Source organism: Cupressus sempervirens, chromosome 8, assembly GCF_028749045.1.
Source record: "Cupressus sempervirens isolate cs-2001-9-10 chromosome 8, ASM2874904v1, whole genome shotgun sequence".
Lineage (NCBI taxonomy): Eukaryota > Viridiplantae > Streptophyta > Pinopsida > Cupressales > Cupressaceae > Cupressus > Cupressus sempervirens.
In genome coordinates, this window is record NC_143125.1 from 672,827,037 (window position 1) to 672,851,586 (window position 24,550).

A 24,550-nucleotide genomic window follows, 5' to 3' on the forward strand; every position below is an offset into this window, starting at 1 on the left:
GACCAGTACTGGGAACGAAATAACAGAATAAAATCAATCTTGATAACAAGGCACTAAGTCGATTTCACCAGTATAAGTCTGAAGGGAATTTATGCACAACTTAATACAGCAGTAACTAAACACACTATTTCATAAATCCACTTCAAAATAAAGTTTCAAAGTATTTCTTTGACAGACTGTTTTTTTGTTGAGACTGCCGTAGGAGATGACTCTCGGATATTGAGACAGCGAGTGCTGTTCTCAAGCTGATTGACAGAGACGATTTTAAATCACGCCTCACGTTCTTTCCACTGTTTATGACTGATAGGAATAAGCCGCAGCAGCTGGTAAGAAAAACGTCTCACGTCTATTTGTGATAATGAAATATGCAAGCCATGACAACTCTTTTCCAAATGCGAGACATCTACACCCAGTCGGACGTGGTTACGGAGGGGCTCGCTTAAGGAGCGGGAAAAGTAGATGCGTTTGAATTTGATTCGGCTCATGCGCGTTAACGGGACTACTCACGGAAACGGAAAACAGAAACAGCCGTAGAAAATCAAATGGACCCCACAAGATCCACCTAAGCAGTCAAACGCTTAGTGTGTGATCTTTAAGCCGGGCCGTAGATGCCAAGGTACGCTCATCGTGTGCACATGTTACAACATTGCTTGCCATCTTTTTAAATTCAGTTTTACTTTGACTTTCATTTCGAAGCACATGTCCATCGGACAGTGGGAATGCAGGGCTGACTTCAATTGAATATATTACAGAGGCCTTGAAAGTGTATTAAAGGAACTTCAGAGTGCCTTCATTTCATCACACTTCTGCGGGAGAGCAAAATGGTTCACGTTAAAAAAAAGCGCACTGTATTTCCTGCCGCTCCATCCGAAGCTCAACAGATTAAATTGTCCTGCTTAGATTTACAAATGCTGTTCGGCCAATACATTCAAAAAGCCCTCCTTTATGAAATCCCTGCCGACGACTTCTCCTCTTGTGTAGAACGTCTTGCGGAAGCGTTGTCTCAAATACTGGTAAAATTTTATCCCTTAGTCGGCCGGCTCACACAAAATCCTCTGGATGGCGGGATTTACATCGTCTGCAACGATTCCGGCGCAGAATTCATCGAAGCCACGGCAGAAGAGCTGAGCATTGCAGATCTCATCAAACTAGAAGTTACACCAGCTGTCGAACAACTGTTTCCCCTCAACGGGGCCGTCAATTGTGAAGGCGATCGCCTTCCGTTGCTCGGAATCCAGGTAAATTAATGTTCAATCTATATCGTCCCGTTTGTCAAGGTGAGAATTTACAGAAAATTACTCTGGCTGTAATGAAAATGGCTGCAAATTTTTCAAATTCGACGTTTAAGTTCATTTCTGCAAAGGTTTTAGGGTTTCATGAGTAGTTAACCGGCGATATGAAAATTGCAGGTAACGCAGCTGAAAGATGGCGTTGCGGTGTGTTTCACGATCAACCACGCCATAGTCGATGGAATTTCCGGCATGAATTTCTTGAATTCGTGGTTTCATCTCTGCAGAACAATTAATGGAAATGGGAACGAAGTCCCCGTTAATCTTGTCTTCGACCGTTCTTTGCTACACCCTGGCGGCTCCGCAACTGGATTTACACTTGGCCTTAACCGCTTCAGCCACGTCCAACGGCCTCCACTACGGTTAAAAAGGTTCCATTTCAGCGCCCACATGATTGGCCGCTTAAAAGAGCGGGCTAACCAAGATTCATCCATTATGATATCTTCCTTCCAAGCGCTGTGCGCACACGTGTGGCGGGCAATCACTCGGGCACGAGGTCTGGCCTCACACGAGCTGACGACATGCAATGTAGCCGTCGACTGTCGGGCGCGGCTTGTTCCTCCGCTGCCCAACTCTTGCTTTGGCAATGTTGTTCAGAATGTAAGTACGACCACCACATGTGGGCAACTGATCAGTTCGTCTCTTTCCTTCTCTGCTGGCTTGTTGAAGGGTGTAATTGCAGGTCATACGAACGAGGTGATTAGGGAGAGGATTGATAAGTGGCGTATGGAGCCGCTAGTGTTGGGGAAAAACCGTTTGCTGATTGCGGGCTCCCCGCAGTTTGAGGCATATAATGAGACTGATTTTGGGTGGGGACAACCGCTAGCGATTAAGAGTGGACCCGCTAGTCTCTACGATGGAAATGTAAGTGCTAAACCCGGTCCAGAAGGCGGAGGAAGTGTTGAATTAGAACTTTGCCTTCCTCCGTCTGTCATGGTTGCTTTGGAAAGTGGCCTCCAATTTTTTAGCCCACCGCTAATTCAATCCATGATCTAAATGCTATGAAATTAAGGTATTTCGAGTGCATGTTCCATTGATTAGGAGTTTAAGAATAGACTAAATGTATTTAAATGCTAGCGTATATCAATAAAACCGCATCAAATATGTGCTCCATCAAATCGAACATGGTAGGGTATATGAGATCAGTTGACCAGATGCTGAAGGCATTACATACTCGAGATGAACCACATCACATTTGAGATCAATGGTGTACATTTGAAGACAATGGGACTATATTTGGTCGTTAGATTCTGATTTGTTTATCGGCTTATTTGAAATGAACAACCCCATATTTCAGATAAATGTTTTATGTTTACGAACAAGAATGCACTGTCTTTAGCCATTGGATTCTATTTTGTTTACTGGTTATCAAACATTTCTCTCACTGTGAGGTCGCGCGAAAATGAAGAATGGAAGAATACAAAGAATGAAATTAAGATTACAAAAGTTGTTCAATTTATTATTTATACACTCTTAAAAAATGTTTTTTATTTTCAACTTCTAATTGCTAGTGGGAAGTTTGACAACCAGATTTCAAGACAAAATTAGAAGTCCATATTCTAGTTCCATTTTGCCAATTTTGAAACAAATACAAAATATTTCAAATCCGTATTATGGAAAAGCCAATTCCTTGCCACGAACCAAATTGATCCTTTATTTGAAACCATTTTGTTGAACCAAACTGTACCTATTAGTATTTTTTAAATAGTTTTTAAATGAACAAATAATTTTATAATTATAAATATTGATAAATACATATTAATTATTTTGAATTTTTTATTATAAAATTTAGAATTTAATTAAAACATCAAATAGTTAATTATATATGAGATAAAAACATTAAAAAATGAGAAAGACATCATTATAATATGAAGTGTTTAATATTATCTAGTGATGACTTAGCAATAACAAAGAAATTATATGTTCATTTAGTGTTAATTATAATAAATAAAGTATTTTTCATATAAATTTTAATATAATATTAATCAAAATAATAAATAATTATTAATTTTTTAATACTTAATCAAATTTATTAAAATAATTAAATAATAATTAAATACTATATTATAATAATATATTGTTAAAAAATTGAAAGATTAAATTGTTAAATATTATATTAAAAATAAATTTTTTAAGTATATTATAGTTATTGATACATTACTAGTAATTAATTCTTATATTAAATATAAAAAATTATTAGTCACTAGAGTTTTCTCACATCTTATTATAAGTTTACCACTGAATTTCAAAAAAAAAATCAAGCATCATAATATTAATATAGAATATTGTATTAAAAAATAATAATAAGAATTTGAATGTGATATTTTCTATGCAACTAAAGGATGTTTTGGGGCTTTTCTAACCAATTTATCCTCACATGAATTTGAGCTAGGATCTAGTTAAGCCACATAGATTGAAGATGCTTCCTTACTCTCCTCTATTTTTCATGGGTGTAAGCAAATTTATATTAGCCTTTAAGCATAGGTCAACAAGGAACATTATTTTTCATCTTCATGATTATCAAATAATAGGTTGTGGTTTCTTTGTCTAGATCCATGTAGGAAGCCCTTAAGGTTGTACAGATTAGTCTAGCAGGTGTCCAATCACTCTTTAAGATATAATGATTCATGTTCTTGATAAATACTTGAGAAAAATTTCTTCTATTAGGTTTCATGAAGAAGGCATAGAAGCCTCAAGGATTTATCAAGTATGTTAGGGTAGAGGATCCTAGCTCTAATCTTGAAAAAATCATGCTCCATGTGGATAGTCTTTCATCATTCCCTCTAACATTATGAAGAATAGATAGGGCTATTACAAGAAATTCAAGCTATATGTCAAATGGATTAGAACTAGGATATCAATGTACATGATCATGAATTATTGGAAGTTGTGCTACCATGACCAAGTAACTATTCCTATTCTTGTTGATGATTAATTTTTTAAGATTGTAAAAATTAGAATATTAGAAAAACATTTGATTATCATCTAGAGATTCATTAATCTATAAGAGATATAGATTCCTCTATTTTTATTGGTTCCCCAAATGTAATCTTAGATATTACAAACCTAAATTGCACCCAACATGGGTTAAAATAAAGGTTTTAGAAGCAAATTCCTACACTTTGACACTCTTGCAATAATTGGTGATTAAATTGTATCCTTTATTGGAGTTGGTGATAATTTAATTTCAAAGCTTCAAGACAAGATCAAGATATTTATAGATCTAGAAATAGGCCAAAAACTAGACACTCTCAATATTATTATAAAATTTTCAATTATGTCAATATCACTAGAATTCTATGATGGGATGATTTTAAGTGAATGTTAAAATGAAAAGAAAAATGATCCAGAGTAAAAGCACAAATCTATGTCACCCTTTTGTAAAGGAAAAGGCTAACAAAAGTATAACTCTTCACCTTCAATGACATATAACTGGTATTATTATTTTGAATTTGAAAATTAATTAAACTAATCAAATGTGTAGAAATAGATGAAATTTAGGATTATAATTTTTAATAATTATTTGGAATAAGAATTGATATATTTTCTTAATTTTTATAGATAATTTTTTGGCTACTGTAAAAAATGCTTAAAATTAGGGGTCTAGTTCCCACCAAAAAACTGTATGGAAATAAACATATTTCCCTTTGATCTGAGACTATGTTATAGATAACATATATAGCAAGAACAATCAAAAATAAAAATTGGCTTTAGACCGTCATTTTCTATTTAATAATTATTCAAATTTCAAGTCACTTGTAATCAATAGTTTTCATCTCCCACCACATTTTCAAAAAAATCTTTCTAACTAAGAGAAAAATTACTCATTCTAGAAGAGGACTCTCTCGTCTAGAAAGTCATATAATTTTTTATTTATTTTTATATGATTTAATATTTTTTCCTTTCTCAAAATTGACATCTTTTCAAGTGGTAAAATAGATGCTTGTAGAATTTTTTAATTACAACATACTATATATAATTAAAACACTATAAAATGGTGTTTATATGTTATTAAAAAAATATAATAAAAATTTGTGTGAGTAAATAAAACACTACTTTTCTAAAATAATTTTATTTTTTAGTAATTGGATACAAACTAGTTTAAAGCATGCATTTAATAAACATTTCCAATTGAAAAAGCGTGAGACCATATATAACTTAGCTAGGATGAATTTATCTAGATCATATGTTTGAACAAAATTGAATTTTAGATAGAAATACTCAAATTCTGTCATTCTGATAAGTCAGTCTGAAAGGTGACACAACTTTGTACTTTTACCTTGCATTCTATCTCAAATTTTGATCCAATAGAATTTACAATAGTATTCTTATCCTAGTTAGTGGGGACATTACAACAAATATCAAAGTACAATCCTACCATCTTGTGAATTTTGCTCCATATAAAAATACTAATAGATCAAAAAAGCAATGGTGGAATGAGGTAATTTTACTATTCCCATGTTGATTTTGAAGATTTCCACTACTTATTCAACTTTTTAGTTAAATTCACCTGTATCATGTATGACTAGTTAGACATTTGGTATTTGATAGATGGTTTTATTAGATTAAATACTTTGAACATTGTTGTTTTTTACAATCTTCCAAGAAGGTTCACCATTAGGTTGTTTTTAACAATCTTCCAAGAAGGTTCACCATTAGGCTATAATAGTCAAATTTTTGTACTAGCTCATTGTTTAGTTGTAACGACCCTACACATTGCTAGCTCGTGGTTTCAAGTTTTTTTATTCTTTGGGTTTAGGGCCCTATCCCCACCTTCTTTATCAAAAAAACTTTAAAATTATGAAAGCTTTCTATGATTGGTGCGAAACATTTAACCAATTATACACAAGTGTATATAATTCTATAATAACCTATTGTTTCTCATCATATAAGTTCCTAATATTTTTCTATATTCACTATTTTAGACAAACTTAGGTTTATTTTCTTAAGTGTGTAGTTTTCTTGAAATTGAAGAATTGTAATATATTGATAGAAAAAATAAATATATAAGAACATAAAATTTGAACTTTAAATAGTGGGAAACACATTAGTTTAATGAATCAAATGAACTATATAATAATATTCAAATTGTAAAATAAAAAAATACTTCCTACAAATATATAAAATAATGAATAAAAATTTAATGAATTAGTTCCTTAACATCCATAAATAGGTAATCTATTATTTTACATCTTATAAATTTCTTCTAAAAGAAACACACTTTGATCATCTTTAATCCCAAAAACATTCACATTATCTCTTCTTTATCTTTTCTTTTATCATGACGTAAAATATATTTCTATTGTAACATTAATTTATTTCCTCATCAAATGTTTTAAATACATTTAATTAAAATTTTAACTTAATAATCATCTTCATTTGATTTAAAAACTAGCAGTTGCACTTTTATGTGTGTGCAACAATAAGCTGATTAGAGTGATATGTTCAATGTAGAATAAAAATGGAGTATTATGTGCGAATGCAACATAGACTAGTTACATAGTGTCAAAGAATATACTTCAATTAGATAAAGTTAGAATTATGGTAAAATTAGGGGTGCAATTAGTTAATTATATGATGGCTGGTATTTAATCAAGATTACTTTTTCATCGAGGCTACATTTTTATCTAGGATTGAAATATGATCATCATTTAATTATATTTAGATTAAGTTTTGATTTTGAGGTAGGGTTTAGTTTTAGTTTAAGGTAAAATCAAGTTTTGAAGGGACCCAAAACCCTTTACAAAAAAACTAAAGATAAGAATTAAGCACTACCAGGTTATGATGGTTCGTATTTAATCAAGATTACTCTTTTATCAGGGCTACATTTTTATCTAGGATTGAAATATATCATGGTTTAATTATATTTAGATTAAGTTTTGATTTTGATTTATGGTTTAGTTTTAGATTAAGGTAAAATCAAGTTTTGAAGGGACTTGGAACCCTTTACAAAAAAACTAAAGATAAGCATTAAGCACTACTAGGTTATGATGGTTGGTATTTAATCAAGATTACTCTTTCATCAGGGCTACATTTTTATCTAGGATTGAAATATGATCATGGTTTTATTATATTTTGATTTTTGATTTTGAGGTAGGGTTTACTTTTAGATTAAGGTAAAATCAAGTTTTGAAGGGACTTGAAACCCTTTACAAAAAAACTAAAGATAAGCATCAAGCACTACTAGGTTCTACAAGGAGCTAAAACCTAAAGTTTTAAACAAAGAAACTAGGTTTTAAAAGGACCTAAAACCAAAAATTTAAATCATATAAAGCAACTAGGGTTTACTGCAAGGATGTGGAGCCTAAAGTTTTAAACAAGCTAGAAAACAAAAAGCAAAAACCAGTAAACCACTCAGACCAGTAACCAGCACACAAGCTTCACAACTAGCATCTACAATAGCTCTTTGAGGTAGAGTTTAGTTATATTTATGGTTACCTTTCAAATTGGATTAGATTAGGGTTACAACTATGATATATAATTAAAAATAATAATATTCTATGATGATAATAATGATGAAGTTAAATTCTAATGATGATAATAATGAACTTAAGAATGATCTCCCAACCCTGAAGAGATGAGGTAGACCTTTAGGATCAAAGAATACAAATCCCTTTGCTAAAAAATAGGGAATTAGCTCCTCTATTTCTATGACTTCCACTGATGATTCTATGGGCTTTAATGGTTCTCTCCCTAATTGTTTCCTCATGAATTACATTTCATGGAACATTAGGGGCCTTGAGTCCCCTAACAAAATGTTTATTATTAAACATTTTCTCGATTCTGTTAGATCCATTGATTTCTTGATGTTGCAAGAAATCAAAACTATTGGATTCACTCTTGAATCGAATATTAATTTTATTTGGAAGAATCTTATTAATTTTTTTATGAATCACCCTTAGTGTAGATGTGGTGTTGCTATCTTGATCAATCCTAAATGGGAAATCTATATTACTGGTAATGGAATATCCCCCTAAAATAGAGCAGTTTGGATTACTATAAACTCTAATAGTGTAGTGCCTACCCCTAGCTTGCATTTTTGTTATCATTGTCGAACTCTTTTAGGGCTAGTTTTATGTTGATGGTTAGCAACATTGTTTTGAGACTATCAGATATTGTGCTATGGATTCAGTTGATATGTGATGAGATTACTTAGACTCTACATTTCATGTATGGATGATGATTATTACATTATTTTTAGTTATTGATTAGTTAGATGGTTTATTATCACATGTGTTTTCTTATGGATACTTACCCCATACTTGCATGCGTATTGTGTGTTTGTTTGTTCTTGGATGGTGTTTCTGATGTGGTTAAGGAAGGGAGTCGTAATCACTTGCTAGTCAGGATCTACACGATGCACCACTTCCTGTCATTGTTTGTTTAGCTTAGTATATATATTGTGCTTGTACATGCATGAGTTTTATGCAGGTTGCAGGTATCGGGTATCGACTTCCCTGAATTCCCAGGATGAGCATACCCTATCGCATTATCTCAATGGTAAGAGAGGGGAGATAAATACTCAAGTCCAAATGCCAACCCTTTAAGCCATTTGTCCTAATTGGAAATTAGGACAAGTATCTGAGTTGAGTACCCTCCGAATGTGTCAGATGACGTAATTCGTGATATTAACCCCTTTTGGTTTGATTTTGTATGTGTTTTGCTATAGTAGATTTTTCGTATTTTATTTTATGAGTCTTTGGTGTATTTTCTATTAATTAAGCCTAATTAAAATATTTAATTAATTATTTAATTTAATGGAAAATTAATATGGTATTTAATATTTATTTTATTTAATTAATTAGAAAATTAATTAAATAAAATAATTAAATTTGAAGATAAAAGTTATAATTTTAAAAGTTGGAATGTGATAATATTTATTTAAGTTAATAAATATTTTAGCAATTAAGTTTTGAAAATGAATTTAAAAGTGGAAAAGATATTAAAATTATTAAAAGATTCTAAATTGCATGATGTGTGCATGTGATTAAAATATAAATCTATTAAGATAAAACAAGTGGAGTTATTAAAGTGAGTGCATAAGATTTAAAAATTAATAAATTAAATTGAAAAGAGTAAAGTGAATATTAAATTAGTTAATGTGTATTATTTTAATATTCATTCACATAGGAGTATGCGAACTCTCGTGAGTTGTCATGTTGACAAAACATGAGTTTGCACTCTAATTATGCACGTGTTGTCAACAACACAGGAGTTAGCGCACAAATTAAACACATGGTGTCTACAACCTTATGACTCATCTAGAAGGTTGGAAAAGACTCATGCTTAGTTGTCAACACTTTCTGGTTGGTTCTAGAGACATTCTAGGTGCTTCCTGAGAGTTCTTTATATTTAGGCACTCCTAGAAGCTTAGGGAGAGGATTTGGAGCGTGGTTGGAGGACCGGAAATGTGGGAGAAGGAAGGAGCTTGCTCTATTGATTTTGAGGAGAAGTGATTTAGCTTAGTGTCTGGGTAGACACTTGTGACTTTTCTTATGTTATTTTTGCATCTTGCACTTCCTGTCTTCTTTGTGTCTTCTGAATGCTTTTTGAGGATTTTGCATAGTTTGTTTGCATGCTTTTGTTATGGGTAGTTAAATTCTATATAAGAAATTTTCATATGCATAAATTTGAGGAAATTATGGGGCTAGGGTTTTCAAATGCCTATGGACAACCTATTAGAAGGATCAATTAGGCAAATCTAGGAAACAATCATTATAGAGAGAATTCCTAATTTATAAAATTAAAAAAAGAAGAAGAAGGCCTATTTGGTTAAAAAAATATGTTTATGCTCACAAGTATTATTGTAAATGTTTCTCTTTAAGTCTATATGTTTATAAATTTTGCATACATATATATATATATATATATACACATTTTCATATACATATACATATACATATGTATATTGATCAAGCATTGCTTATAACATTTAGACTTATATATATCCGCAATGCGTACACTAAAAATGTTTTTAAAAATGTTATAATAAAAAAATGTTATTTGCAATGCATTGACGAAATCGTTTGAAAAAATAAATATATATAACAATGGGGGGGCGGAAGTTTACCACCCACCCCACCCCCTTTATTTACTTGAGTGGCGGCGGTCTCTGGGGCAGTCGTACCTGCGACTGCGGTCGCAGGGCCAACTATGGCCACAGCCTGTCCACACGGCGTAATTTTGGAGTGGCAGTTGCATTAAAAGCTTGCGCTCATATTTCGATTTGCAGGGTAGTACATTTTTTATATGACATATGTATAGTATTTTGATTTTATAAGTTGGTAATAACATTTGATATTATAAATTGTTATATGTTAGTTATATATATATGTGTGTGTGTGTGTGTGTGTGTGTATAATATTAATGAAATTTTTAATATTCAAGATTTTAAATAAATATAGTTTTCAATTATCATTTTATTAATAACGTTTGGTGATAAAGTTCTATATTGTTATTTTAGAATATTTTAATAATACATGTAGCTATCAATGGTAATATATGTTATTATGTAATATGTATATAAAGTCATGACTTAACATTAGTATTTGTAAAGTTACAAATATTAAATGTTATGGTCAATATGTTACATAGGCTAATATTATAATCACAATAATGTTAAACATGGATTATTAATTTAATAATTATTCTTTAATTATTATTAAATTGGAATGAGACATTAGTATTCGTAGTGATAAATCTGGTATAGTCGATTTATTAATAAGATTTTTAATATAACTCGTTATGACTAACAAGTTATTATTAAATTATTAATTTAAATATTAATGGATTTGGAGTATAGTTGATATTTTAATCAACTGATATTTATTGAGATGTTAAAATAGTTATGACATTAATTAAGTTATGCGATAGAGTCTTAATTGAAATGATTATCGATAATACAAAATTGTTAAGGAAATATTAGTATTCATTGAAAGAGTGACAAATGTGGTCATTATAGATTATTAATAAAATTTCCAATATAACTTGTTATTAAAAATAACAAGTCATTATTGAACTATTAATATTGGAGAATTGGATTATAGTTGACTTTTAACTTACAAATTATAGTTAGTTATTAATCAACTGATATTCACTGGGTTGCTGATATGGATATATAATTATTAATTAAATTAATTAATTAGAGTTAATATAATTTAATTAATAATTAAGTTATGTAATAGAGTTTTAGTTGATATGATTCTTTTAACGAAGTTGTAAAGTATTTACATCGAAGTTGATAAGTCTTATTCTAATGACTTGAATAATGACTTTAGATATTTTAATGGTTATTAGTGATGATTTAGTTATTATAACGATTAAATTAAGAGGCCTAAATTTTGGTTATATTTAGTTGATTTTTAATTAAGTATTGTTAGAATGATAAAGAGTCATACCTATGTTCATTATTAATTGATTTAATTAGGATTAATTAATAAAGTGAATAATATTAATTAAGGGACAATGAAGATTAGTGTAATGAGTAAATATTTATCCTTTAGTTATTCTTAGAATGTAATTTTAAATAATAGAAGGATAATGCTATTGAGGGAACAAACAAGTTGACTTGTAGGTCAAATGATTAATCTTATATACTTGAAGTATACTTGCAAATAGAAACTGAAACCTCCATACTCAATTCAACTATGTAATTTTAGCAAACCAAAAACCTATGCTTGCATTGTGTTTTCTCTATGTTTCTTGTTTTGGGTTTTGGGTTGAATAGTGTTGACCAGTTATAGGACGTCTACTAGAGGCTCGGGGGTTATGATTGTGATGTCATGATGATGTCTTAAATTTGATCTTTATAAACCCAACCTTGGTAATGTGATGGTATGCTCTATGAGATGTTTGTATTCACTGTTTGTTGATGCTCATCAGTCTTCATGTGTGAAGCTGAGATGTATGTGTATGAGACACTTGACCTAATCATTTTTTTGAGTCATCGATTAGTTATCCTTGGATTACTTTCTAGTTGCCATGATGGGATTGAAAAGTTGATTTATTTCTTGATGATGTCATGTTGTGACATGTTTTGACTCAACCATTTTGGAGTTTTCGATTAGTATGATTTTGAGATATATTTTGGTTATTGAGAACCAATGGATACTTTTGATTATCAGTGATACCTTTAGTTGCCAATAGAGAACTATTGTGGTCATGATTATTAATGGATGCTTTTCATGTGCTCATGGAGATTTAATGCTCTTATTGTGGATTATCTTTTGGTATTTTTCCAATTGCTTGTATAGGACTGTGGTGATTTTGAGATTTATGATTCCACGAGCTTAGGGTAGGTTATCTATTTGTAGTGTCAGGAAGTGGCTTGCAATGGGGGCCAGGGCCCTAAGTGGCTGCCAGGGTAACTCATTGTAAGTTGTTTTAATAAGTGAAAACATTTACACTAAATGGGGATTAAATGAACCTAACAAGATAATTGTATGTTCTCGCCCATGCCTCGAGTGCTTGTACTGACTAGGATGGGAGTAGAGAGAATGCTTGGTTGTGACCTTGCATTCTGTAGTATGCCTCGTTAGTATGAGAGGATACTAGTGGCTGCACATGGATCACTAGGGGGTTGGGGTCTATTAAGAGACTGCCAGGGTAACTCTAGCGTGATCCGTGCGATGACACTTTCCTACTTGCATAGTAGGTTTTCTACATGTCTTTGTGTGCCTCTAGGATTAGATGTCATTTTGTGATTAGAACCTTTGAGTCGGTATACTTTTAGGATTCTTGGACTTAGAGAGTATTTATGCTATGTGATATTGATAACCTATTTGGGACTTGAGATTATCTCCTCAATGTGGTGGGAGTGGACCATTTAGGTTCCACATGGTCGGGTGGTAGTTCTTTTTCACTCTTACCATTTGAGATCCATCTGAGACACCGTGGCTGATGCATTCTTTGTTGGCATCTATCTTCATGGATTATGATGGTGGACATGTATCCTCACATTGATGATTTGCATATGTTAGATGATGTTATCTTATGCTTTACTTTGCATGTTAGATTACTTTCTGCATATGATGTAGTATATTTTTAGGAGTGACATTCCTACTATGTTAATACTGATGATCTCTTCGGTGATTTGGAATGTTACGTACGGAGGGATGGCTAGGATCCATGATGGTCTAATGATGCTATTTACGGTTGGGAGGAACCGTGCACTTAGTTAGTTATGTTTTAATTTATGGTTATCTCCTATGATGATGTATTATGTATGGTTTGTGGTTTCATTTATGTTATTGTTTCATGGATTAGAGTTAGTATGATGATGTACTTTATTTACATGGATGTATATTCTTTTAAGCCTTTCATACCCTGTGGCATGTACAGTGGATGATTGAGCAATCTGAAATGTAATTACTAAAAGGACACTTGTATATTGTTTAAGTATGTTGGATGTATCATTATTATTTCATGCGAATGTAGTATTAGATGGAAACATAATTAGTTATGTTAGATGTGATTCAACGTTAAGGGATCCTTAAGAATGTAACCTATTATGTATGTATGTTATGTTTACTTTCAGCTGAATGATGTTATTACTTCCGTTACTTTATGTATGTGGTAGTTTAACTTTCATTTTTTTTTTTAAATGCTACCAAACTTAGTGAAATTTTAGGTTAAATCTTTGGATCCCTTGGCGGGGCGTTACAAATAGCTTGGTTTTTGGTATCTGTTCCTTGTATGTCTCAAATGATTACAAGGAGAGACCAAACATCTGAGCTTGGTTGGCTTCTTTCGCTAATATTCCTTGGTTTTTCAGGGGGAGATTTCAATATGGTCAAATCTCAGGACTATAAATTGGTGGCCTTCCCTTTACATGCAAAGATACTAAAAAGATTCAATGGGATAGAATGAAATGGGCCAAGCTTCTTTTTGATCCCATTATTGGTAAGAAAAGTACTAATCCAGGTCTTTGGCATACCTGGTACAACTTTTAGAATGTTCCCTCAAGGATCTATTTGAGACTAGATCATTTCTATGTTAATAAGAATTTCTTCTTGATCTTGCCTGATGATCAAGTAAGCTTTGTTTTGGTCACCCACACTTCCCTCTCTCACCACCATCCTATTTCTATATGTGTTAGATTCAATGGCTCCCTCATCCTTAATAATATCTCCAATCCTAAGTTCGTCCTTAACACCCATCTGCAAAAAGATGATGATATTCTTCAAGCCATTAGTATCATTAGACTCATCAACAAAACTCACTACCCTTTCATCTCTCACGTTGATAGGTGGAATATGAATATTCTTTCCTTGCAAAATTTATTAGAAACCATAGGACAAAAGAATGTAAAAGACTACAGATTAACTGAAAGGAAACTTAGTTCTAATCTTAATAAGGATAAAGCTAATATCCAAGCCAATCCTATTGATTATACGCTTATCCCTCATGTTAATAATGTGAAGGAAGCCCTCATACAATATCATCAAATTAAACTTAGAGGAGCTAAAATTAGATCTCGTGTGCATTGGCTCCAATTTGATGATAGGGGGTCTAAGTTCTTCTTTAACTAAATCAAGAAAAAATATTCCAATGAAACTATTGATAGGAACTTAGTTGATAATCAAGAAATTACTGATACAGATAGCATCAAAGAGGCCTTTATTGACTTTTATCAAAATCTCTTTACTTTTGAAGATATGGAGGAGGCCAACACCCTCAAAAACCAATATAGAGCCCTTATTCCTAGTAAAATTTCCTTCATGGATGCCTCCTTTCCTATTAAGGACATCTCTATGGAGGAAATTGAAAAATCTATAAACTCCCATAAAGATGACAAATCCCCTAGCATCAAGTGGATATGCAAAGACCTCCGTGATATTTATGTGGAATCACTTACTATTGGTACCTTGGGTAGCTTCATCAATAGAGGCATTATTAAGTTGATTCCTAAGGACAGGGATAAGGCTCTTCCAAAAAATTGGAGGTCTATTACTCTGTTAAATGTCTCCTATAATTTTTTTCTAGAATCTTGGCTCTTAGACTTGAAAATATCTTACCCAAATTCATATATTCCACTCAAATTGGCTTTATTAAAGGTAAATATATTCTCTAGAACTTAATTACCAGTTGGGAGGCTTTAAATTGGGATAAATACTTTGACCAAAATTTGACTATGTTTCTTCTTTATCTCAAGAAGGCTTATAACAAGGTGGAATGGAGCTTTATATCCATGATGCTTGAGGCTTTTGGATTCCCAACCTTTTTTGTAATTTTGTTAGATGATACTTAAAGATGCTCATGCCCAAGTTGATATCAATGGATCCCTATCTAATTCCTTCCCCCTTGGTAGATCCATCAAACAAGGTTGTCCATTAGCTCCTAACCTCTTTTGTATTTCTTTTGATGCCCCTTTTTACATTCTTAGGGATAATTCCCTCTCCCCTTTTGTCAAAGGTATTTCCCTTCCTAATGAAACTAAACTTATTAATTGTCAATTTGTTGATGAAACTACTATTTTTCATGAAGCCACTGAAGATAACTTTGAAGCTTTTCAAAAGAAACTCAATTTTTTTGCTCTATTTATGGGGCTCGTCTCTCTCATACCAAATCTATATGTGTTAGATGCAATGAGTAGCCTCTAGCTTAGTTTAATAAATATTATTACTAGTGGGGTGGTCCTCACAATATTGTTAGATATCTTGGTATTCATTTTTATATTGATCCCTCTCTTAAAGATATGTGGCTTTGGGTTAAGGAGAAAATTATCAAAAAAATGAATAAATGGCACAATGAATCTATATCCGTAACTGGTAGAGTTCAAGTCTACCAAAAAATTCTCTCCTCTAACAACATATACTATTCTTCTCCCACAATGCTTAATAGTTACCAAATATTAGAGATCCAGAAGGACATTAGGAATAATCTTTAGTTTGATGATAAAGGGAATAAAAGGATCCATGTTGTTAAGTGGGATTAGTGTCATATTAACGAGCTCCTTGGAGGGTTGGGACTAAAGGACCTTAAAACTATGGGCCTTGTCCTTGCCGCCAAATGGATCTTCCACTCCTTGGTTGGGGATGATCCTTGCAAATTTATTATTAGGAGTAATATTGAAAGAGGTTTCCCAAAGAATGTTGAGTCTTGGAAAAACTTACCTTTATGTGACTTGATTTGTGGGGACTTTTCGGTTGTGGTTCAAGGGTTTGATATCTTCAAACCCATTTGGAAATCTTGGAACCATGTCAGGAAATATATCACTAACAAGAACTTTCATGATGATAAACAATTCTATTGCAAAAGATCCATTTGGTGTAACTTGCAGTTATCTGGCAAGCCCTTTGTCCTCTCTGAAGGTTGCTCTACCAAATATTGGGCTAACCTTTGCATCACTTAGCTTGCTAATATATTTTCAATATGGCAACATCATTAACTAGAATTAGCTTAGAATCAAATTTAACATCCTCCTATTGCAAAAAAGAACTTATAATCTGATTATTAAAGCCTATAAGGATAATTGTACTACATGTCTTGTTGATTCCAATAGATTTTTGAATATTAAATGGTTGGATGAAACCATTATAACCAAAATTAAAGCTAAAAACATTTATAGCATGATTGGTTATAATGACTCCATCATTGACCATGTGAATACTTTTTGGTACTCTAATCCTGATATCTGTTCTCGAGGAAGAAGTACTTTGGTAAGTTATGGAAAAGTTCAATTAATCCTAAGACTAAATGGTTTAAATGGTTTAAATAGACTTTGTGTCAGAAAAATCTTTTTTGCGACTCATTACTATAATATATGTAGACTTCCTAAATTAGGTAAACATATATTCTTTGAATGTATTTTTACAAAATAAATATGGCTCATGTTTGGTATCTCTTTTCCAAGGAATTTTAATATCTTTGAAACCATTATTGGTCATATTAATGGGGTAAAAAATGAAACTAATTTATTTTGGAATATTCTTTCATCTAATATTCTATGGTAGTTATGAAAATGTAGGAATGAGGAAAGGTTTCAAAATAATCCCAAGATTCTTACTAAGTCTTTTCAAAGTCTCACATGTTTCAAAATCTTCTTGAAAGTGCACATCACTATGTTGGTGGACAAGGAAAAATATAAAGGACTCCTAAAGAATGGCTAAACCACTTTCTTCACCTTTAAGCTTAAGGATGGACATGTTTAGAGGAGACACATAGAAAATTTATAGATTTTTGAAAATGTTATAAAGCAACTCAACTTGGAAGTTAAAAGGAAGAACAAGAACACCTTTGATGACATGATATTCTTGCTCAACCAAATTTAGAGTCATTAAAATATTTTGTGGATGAAGGGCACCATGGAATGAACCACTTGGGTTGATGCTTGTGATGATTTACTTCACTAGTCTCTGTTACTAGTTAATGTAATTGGACTTTCTTTTACTCATGTTGTTATAATTACTATTTACAGTTAGAAATATATTTATAGGAATTAGATTATACATCAGTTATGGCATTTGTTATTTAATTTATAAATTTTTCAATTTACTGGTTGATATTTTTGTAGACTTTAACTAGTGAAAGTTAATCAAACATTAATTATAATATCTATTGTATTTAATAGTAAATATATTAGATAAATATAATAAATAAATATTACAGTGATTCTTCATTTCTAAGTTTTTTTAATACTTGTTAAAATTAAATAATTAAATAATATATTTTTATTTAAATGTAAACTTGTATTGTTTAGGCATTAGTAGAAATTGGGAAAAAAATTATAAATAAACAACACTTCTAATCTATAATTTTTATTTTAGACATGAGTTGTTTAAATTCTAAATTTAAACTAAGTTATGCTTTTAAAAAAAATAAAAAAAGTATCAACACTTAAGTTCATAATAAAACTAAAATATAAAATAATAATATATAGAACCTTTCTATTTTTTCTATTTAATTTAATTTTTCAGTTTAGATAAATTTATTTCATATTTAAAAAATTTAAATAGTTTCTAATTTTGAAAATTTATCATCATTTAATTTTAGAATAAATTTAAAGTTCAAATCTATATCTATATAAAATCTTTCTAATTTTTTTTCTAGATATTATATAAACAATTTCATAGTTTAAAATTATATATAGTTATAACTAATTTTATAAAAAATTGAAAATTTAAATTTAAATAGAAATTAAAAATGTAATCAATAAAAAAATTAATCTAAACAAAATTCAAAACTATAAATTAGTAGTCATTCATAATAAGACAAGTGCTACAGAGTAGCATAGTACTTGCCTTTAGTTATGTAGTTAAGTATAGTTTATAAAATAATAACAATCATAATTTTATTAGATTGTAATGTGTTAGTATTTAGAATGTGCAAAGTTATAATGATTAAATGGTACTATGTCTATTTGCAAGTAGTAATAATAAAAAAATTAGGAAAAATAATTTAAAGATGATTTTATTGTGTTGAGATGTGACATTATGTATGTGATTGCATATCTATAAAATTTAAATATTTTAAAAATAATAATCTATTATATATATTTTTATTTGAAGACAAAAATTATATTTTAGATATAATAAAAATTCAATATTATGATATTATGATACAAAGAGAGAGTAATATAAAAATTAGAAGTTTCTATGTGAAAACTTCTATTATCAACATAGTAAATTCTACAAAGAAAATGTTTATAATAAGAAGCAAAAAAATTGGGAATGATTTTGTGTATCCCTTAAAAAGTAGCCTTATAAGGCATATTCATTTCAACCAATGATACTTCAAATAAATACATTTTTTGAAATAGAAAAATAAGGAATTATAAATTTTAACTTTGGTAGAAATATGTTTATTTTGAATTTAAAAAAAAAAAAAAAAAAAAAAACCATTATGATTGGTGGAGAGTAATTGATTAATAGTGTACAAGTCAATACAATAGATTAGTTTATAAAAACATTGTCTCCTCATAAGAAATTAAAAAAAATTCTTACAAAGTTAATATTATTGAAAAGATAATTATCCACTAAAAGTCTTACAACTTTTCTCACAATAAAATGAATTTTTGGCAATAATCCTATTGGCTTAGTTATATCTTATTATCATTTAAAAAAAAAAAAAAAAAACTCTCTTTAAACAAAAAAGCTTCATTTTTTTATTTGATAGAGAATATGTTTGCATTAAACAATATTTATGATAAAAAAAAATAATAAATTTTTTTTTTCTTGAAATATAATAAAATAAGATTTTGATAAAAAGTAAAAATTGAAGGTATAATATAGACATCATTTGACTCATGTCTCATTACCCCCATTAGTGAATTATTTTATACCAATCGTATATAAATATTTTTTTGGTAATTTAAAATTTCAAAATAAGTAGAAAACAAGCTCAATAAAGATATCCAAACCAACCAAAAATAAGAAAATTAATTAATAAAAAAAGAATTCAACCAATAAATCATAATAACTTGTGTGAGACATCCTTATTTTCCTTTCCTTTTTCATTCAACACATCATTATTATTTTTAGTACTTGCCAAAAGACATAGTATTATTGTAATCATTATTTATTATCTACTGATTAAAAATGCATACTTTAATAGATAAAAGTCTAATTTTTTTCTTTAAGAGGTAGCAAGGACTGTATAATTTTATATTAATAATAAAGAGTCTTTACAATAATATAATTGATAGAATATCGAAAGAGAAAAGGAAAACATCACATCTGTGAGACTATAAGGCTACATGAGACTTCAACTAATTGATAGAAAAGACACTTGGATACAATGCACTTAGGTAGAATCATAAAATCCCCATGAACAAATAGGGGTAATCAACCTGAGTGCAAAATCCCCATGAACAACTAGGGGTCTTAGAACCAGTATAAAACTTCATATTTGTACTAATGACAAAAAAACCTCATGAAAATCAACTGCAATAGAGCATCACACATCCATGTGTTCTAGATGTCTACTAAGACCATGATCCCTAGACAAGGAAGTGTGGCAACAATGGTGTCCATGATGTCCATGAGGTTGAGCCAAATCAACATGAGGAGCTACACGCCCATCATGTTCATGAACTAGGGGAATGAACAATGCACTAACTTTACCTCTAACCAGATTCACTAAAGGACGCTCAATTTTATCACCATGGGTAGAAAGAGCGCTATTTAAATACTTGTAATTTCAAGAACCTCAAGATTGCATCTCATTGCTTCAAATTAATATTTTATATAGCTTAGATGTATATTTCTTAATTTATAAATTTGAAATAGTAATGTTGAGCTTGACTTAAAAACTTAAGAGTCTTATGCACGGAATTTTTGGAGAAATAACAAATTTTTACCAATATTTTTACAAATTTTAAATAATTTATCTATTAAGATAATGACAATTAACATAATAACATTTTAAATGATTTATCTATTAACATAATAACAATTATTTTTTAAATAATAAGAACATTAAATTATTAATAAGGCATAAAATGCACTAAATATTATAGTGCTCCACTTAAAGAAATTGTCTGCCCACGTTCTTGCCAGCCACATTTATATCTATGCAGAATTAAATCCAACTGTAAGAAAATATTCTTCCTTTCTTTAAGTTAATTAGAGTGCGTTGTTTAAGCAACTTAGATCACAAGGTATCCTTAGAATAAGCTGGTTAAGTAAGGAGCACATGTGGCAAAATCAGTTGAACATTATACAGCACATGCAATCTCCATCTGACAGTGTACACAAGTCTTTCCAAAGCACTTGTAAATGCAAATGGAGCGCTGACTTCTATTAAATATTTTATGTGCGCACGTTTCTTGCGGCAACTGAATTCAAGATGCCTTGAAAGTGGATTAAAGAAACTTCAGAATGCCTTCATTTCATCTAATTTCTGTGGGAGAAGTGGAAAATGGTTCATGTTAATAGGAAGCGGATTGTATTTCCTGCCGCTACATCCAAAGCTCAACACATTAAGCTGTCGTGTTTGGATTTACAGATGTTGTTCGTCCAATACATTCAAAAAGCCTTCCTCTATCAAACCCCTGCGGACGACTTTTCCTCTTGTGTAGAACGTCTTGCGGAATCACTGTCTCAAATACTGCTAAAATTTTATCCTTTGGCCGGCCGGCTAACAACAAATCCTCTGGATGGCGGTATTTACATCATCTGCAACGATTCCGGCGTAGATTTCATCGAAGCCACGGCAAAAGAGCTGAGCATTGCAGATCTTACCACAGCCGGGGAAGAGCTGTTTGCCCTCAAAGGTGCCGTCAATTTTGAAGGCCATCACCTCCCCTTGCTCGGAATCCAGGTAAATTATTAAAAGTGTGTTTTCCGGTCTGGAATCGTAACAATTTACTGCAAATTAAGGCTGTTATGAAAACGGCTGCGTATTTTCAAATCCGAAGATTAGGGATTTAGGGTTTCAGTAGTTAATCACCGGTATCATCATAATTTGCAGTTAACTCAGCTGAAAGATGGTGTTGCGGTGTGTTTCGCGATAAACCACGCCGTAGCCGATGGAGTTTCCGCCATGAATTTCTTGAGTTCGTGGTCTCATCTCTGCAGAACAAATGGTAACGGGAACGAAATTCCCGTTAACCCTATCTTCGACCGTTCTTTGCTACACCCAGCTGGTTCTGTAACTGCGGTTAAGCTTAACCTTGACACAGCCGGGCACGTCCATCGGCCTCCATTGCGGCTCAAAATGTTCCATTTCAGCGCCCACGTGATCAGCCGCTTAAAAGAGCGGGCTAACCGGGACTCATCCGTTGCGATATCTTCGTACCAAGCGCTGTGTGCACACGTGTGGCGTGCAGTCACACGAGCCCGCCGCCTGAGCCCACACGAGTCCACGACATGTAATGTAGTCGTGGACTGTCGGGCTCGGCTGGTTCCTCCGCTGCCCAATTCATACTTTGGCAATGTTATTCAGAGTATAGGGGCGACTGCCACGTGTGGGGAGCTTAAGAATTTGCCTCTTTCCTTCTCGGCTGGTTTGTTGAAGGGTGCTATTGCAGGTCATACAAACGAGGTGATTAGGGAGAGGATTGATAAGTGGCGTATGGAGCCGCTAGTGTTGGAAAGGAATTGTGTGCTGATTGCGGGTTCCCCACAGCTTCAGACGTATGAGACTGATTTTGGGTGGGGACAACCAGTGGCGGTCAGGAGTGGACAACCAGCGGCTATGCGGGGTCTCTTCGATGGAAATATAAGTGCTAGTCCCGGTCGACAAGGCAGGGGAAGCGTTGATTTCGAGGTTTGTCTTGCCCCGTCTGTCATGAGTGCTTTGGAATGTGACCCCGAATTTTTGACTCTGCCACTAATTCAATCCATGATCTAATGCTATGAAATGAAGTTATTTTGAATGCATGCTCCGAGGGTCCATTGATTAGAAGATTAGAATGCAGTATATGTATTTAAATGCCAGCGTATATCCATAAGATTTCATGTGCTCCATTGGTTCAAGGTGGCCTCACTCTCTATGCAGCAATTTATTTGCTTCTTTGTAAAAAAAAATATTGCTAACATATAATAGTATATTAGCAATTATATTATTTTATTGTCACTATTTGCAAATTACTTATTTTACAATTACCACTTCTCATTTGAGATTAATGGTTATATTTTCCATTCTTAATGTTACACACTAAGATAAAAATTAAGTTTTAATCTAGGAATCATGTCTTGTGTGATGATCAAGCACCTCATATTTAATATCAATGGTCCATGTTTTCTAATAAGAATGTAGTTAATTTTATAAATACAATTAATAACACACACATTTGATTGCTAAGAGGTGGAAGTCATGATTAATTATTATGTGTTGTGATCAATTATTATTATTTATTAAGTTCAAGTAAATTTACCCTTTTTTTGTAAGTTCTTGCATTTTATAAATATCATATATTATTTGTTGTAATTATTTGTTAAGTTGTTGTTCATTATTAAATATTATATTAATATAGTTAAACTATCTAAAATAAAAATTAAAATTATATTTGTGAATTTATATTGTATAGTACAATATGTATGTATGTATGTATGTATATAGATATGTGTGTGTGTGTGTGTGTATATATATAATATATATATATATATATATATATATATATATATATAATATGTGTGTGTGTGTGTGTGTATACATACATATATACATGTATGTATGTATGTATGTATGTATGTATATGTATATGCATGTATATGTATATGTATATATATATGTATATGTGTATATATATGTGTGTGCGTGTATACACACACACAAACATATACATATATATATATATACATATACATATACATATATACATATACATACATACATATATATATATACATACATATATATATATATATATATATATATATATATATATATATATATATATATATATGCATATGTATATATATACATATGCATATGTATATATATACATACACACACACACACACACACACACACACACACACACACATTAGTAAAATTAATAATATATTACTAATAATTAATAACTAAAACATATAAAAAGAAAATATTATTAGTAATTAGAGCTTTACCACATCATATGTTCTAATCATATTATTGATAAATTCATAATTAAGAAAATTTATTGTTAGGTTATAGGCTTGGGCCCTTTATTTTTTAAATTTTAATTAAACTACAATTTACTCTGTTTAAGTGTAGGCACGTGGGGAAAAAGGACATGGAAGAAAATCCTTAATGGGATATTATGTCTTGAATATCAAATTATAATTAAATCCACCTATTTATTATCAAGGACTTGAATGAGGCATTTTATCCATTTACATTAGCTTTTTATACATTATAACATCTTCCCCTGTAAGGGATGTTTCAATATTTAATAATACATGTAGGTTTTTGCAAGATTGTAGTAATACATCCAACACTTTTTAGAATTCTTATGAAAGTCCAATTCTGTCAAATTCAATTAAAGTATTCTTTTCCAAAAAGCATCCATCATATTAATAAACTTTTTCTCACAACTACACCAATACAAAATTATATATATCTAAGATATCTATAGAATATAGTTTGGATCTTAACAATGAATTCAAATATCCTTATACAACTAAGTACTGATGAAGAATGCCAACATATTGCTTCAAAAAAAAGAGTCAAACTTTAGTTGCTAAAGTTTAATTAAAAGTCGAATTGAGGTTAATCTAAGATTAAGATTAGCAATATAGTTGCCCTAGAAAAATGATTTGAGGATACTAAAGAAGGGAGAAAAAGGAGAAGAAAAGGAATAGACGAAAGAGCCATTTTTATAGAAATTAATAACTCAT

General features: G+C 31.1%; 2 protein-coding genes across 2 annotated transcripts; both read left to right on the top strand.

Annotated features, from left to right (window-relative positions):
- Window positions 1–821: 821 nt before the first annotated feature.
- On the top strand, window positions 822–2,285 carry LOC149544239 (BAHD acyltransferase DCR-like). The gene is made up of 2 exons (XM_089795934.1): window positions 822–1,238; window positions 1,410–2,285. Exons 1-2 carry the CDS (start codon window positions 822–824, stop codon window positions 2,283–2,285), a joined length of 1,293 nt encoding a protein of 430 aa, XP_089652060.1.
- An 18,861-nt stretch (window positions 2,286–21,146) lies between these two features.
- On the top strand, window positions 21,147–22,580 carry LOC149544240 (BAHD acyltransferase DCR-like). Its single transcript, XM_089795935.1, has 2 exons — window positions 21,147–21,548; window positions 21,699–22,580. The coding sequence occupies exons 1-2, from the start codon at window positions 21,147–21,149 to the stop codon at window positions 22,578–22,580; spliced, it is 1,284 nt and encodes a 427-aa protein (XP_089652061.1).
- The last annotated feature ends 1,970 nt before the right edge of the window (window positions 22,581–24,550 follow it).

Excerpts from the sequence above, each read along its gene's own strand:
- LOC149544239 (XM_089795934.1), top strand. The coding sequence starts at position 822 with ATGGTTCACGTTAAAAAAAAGCGCACTGTATTTCCTGCCGCTCCATCC. Across the intron at positions 1,239-1,409 it reads TTCCGTTGCTCGGAATCCAG|GTAACGCAGCTGAAAGATGG; the intron begins GTAAATTAATGT and ends TGAAAATTGCAG.
- LOC149544240 (XM_089795935.1), top strand. The coding sequence starts at position 21,147 with ATGGTTCATGTTAATAGGAAGCGGATTGTATTTCCTGCCGCTACATCC. Across the intron at positions 21,549-21,698 it reads TCCCCTTGCTCGGAATCCAG|TTAACTCAGCTGAAAGATGG; the intron begins GTAAATTATTAA and ends CATAATTTGCAG.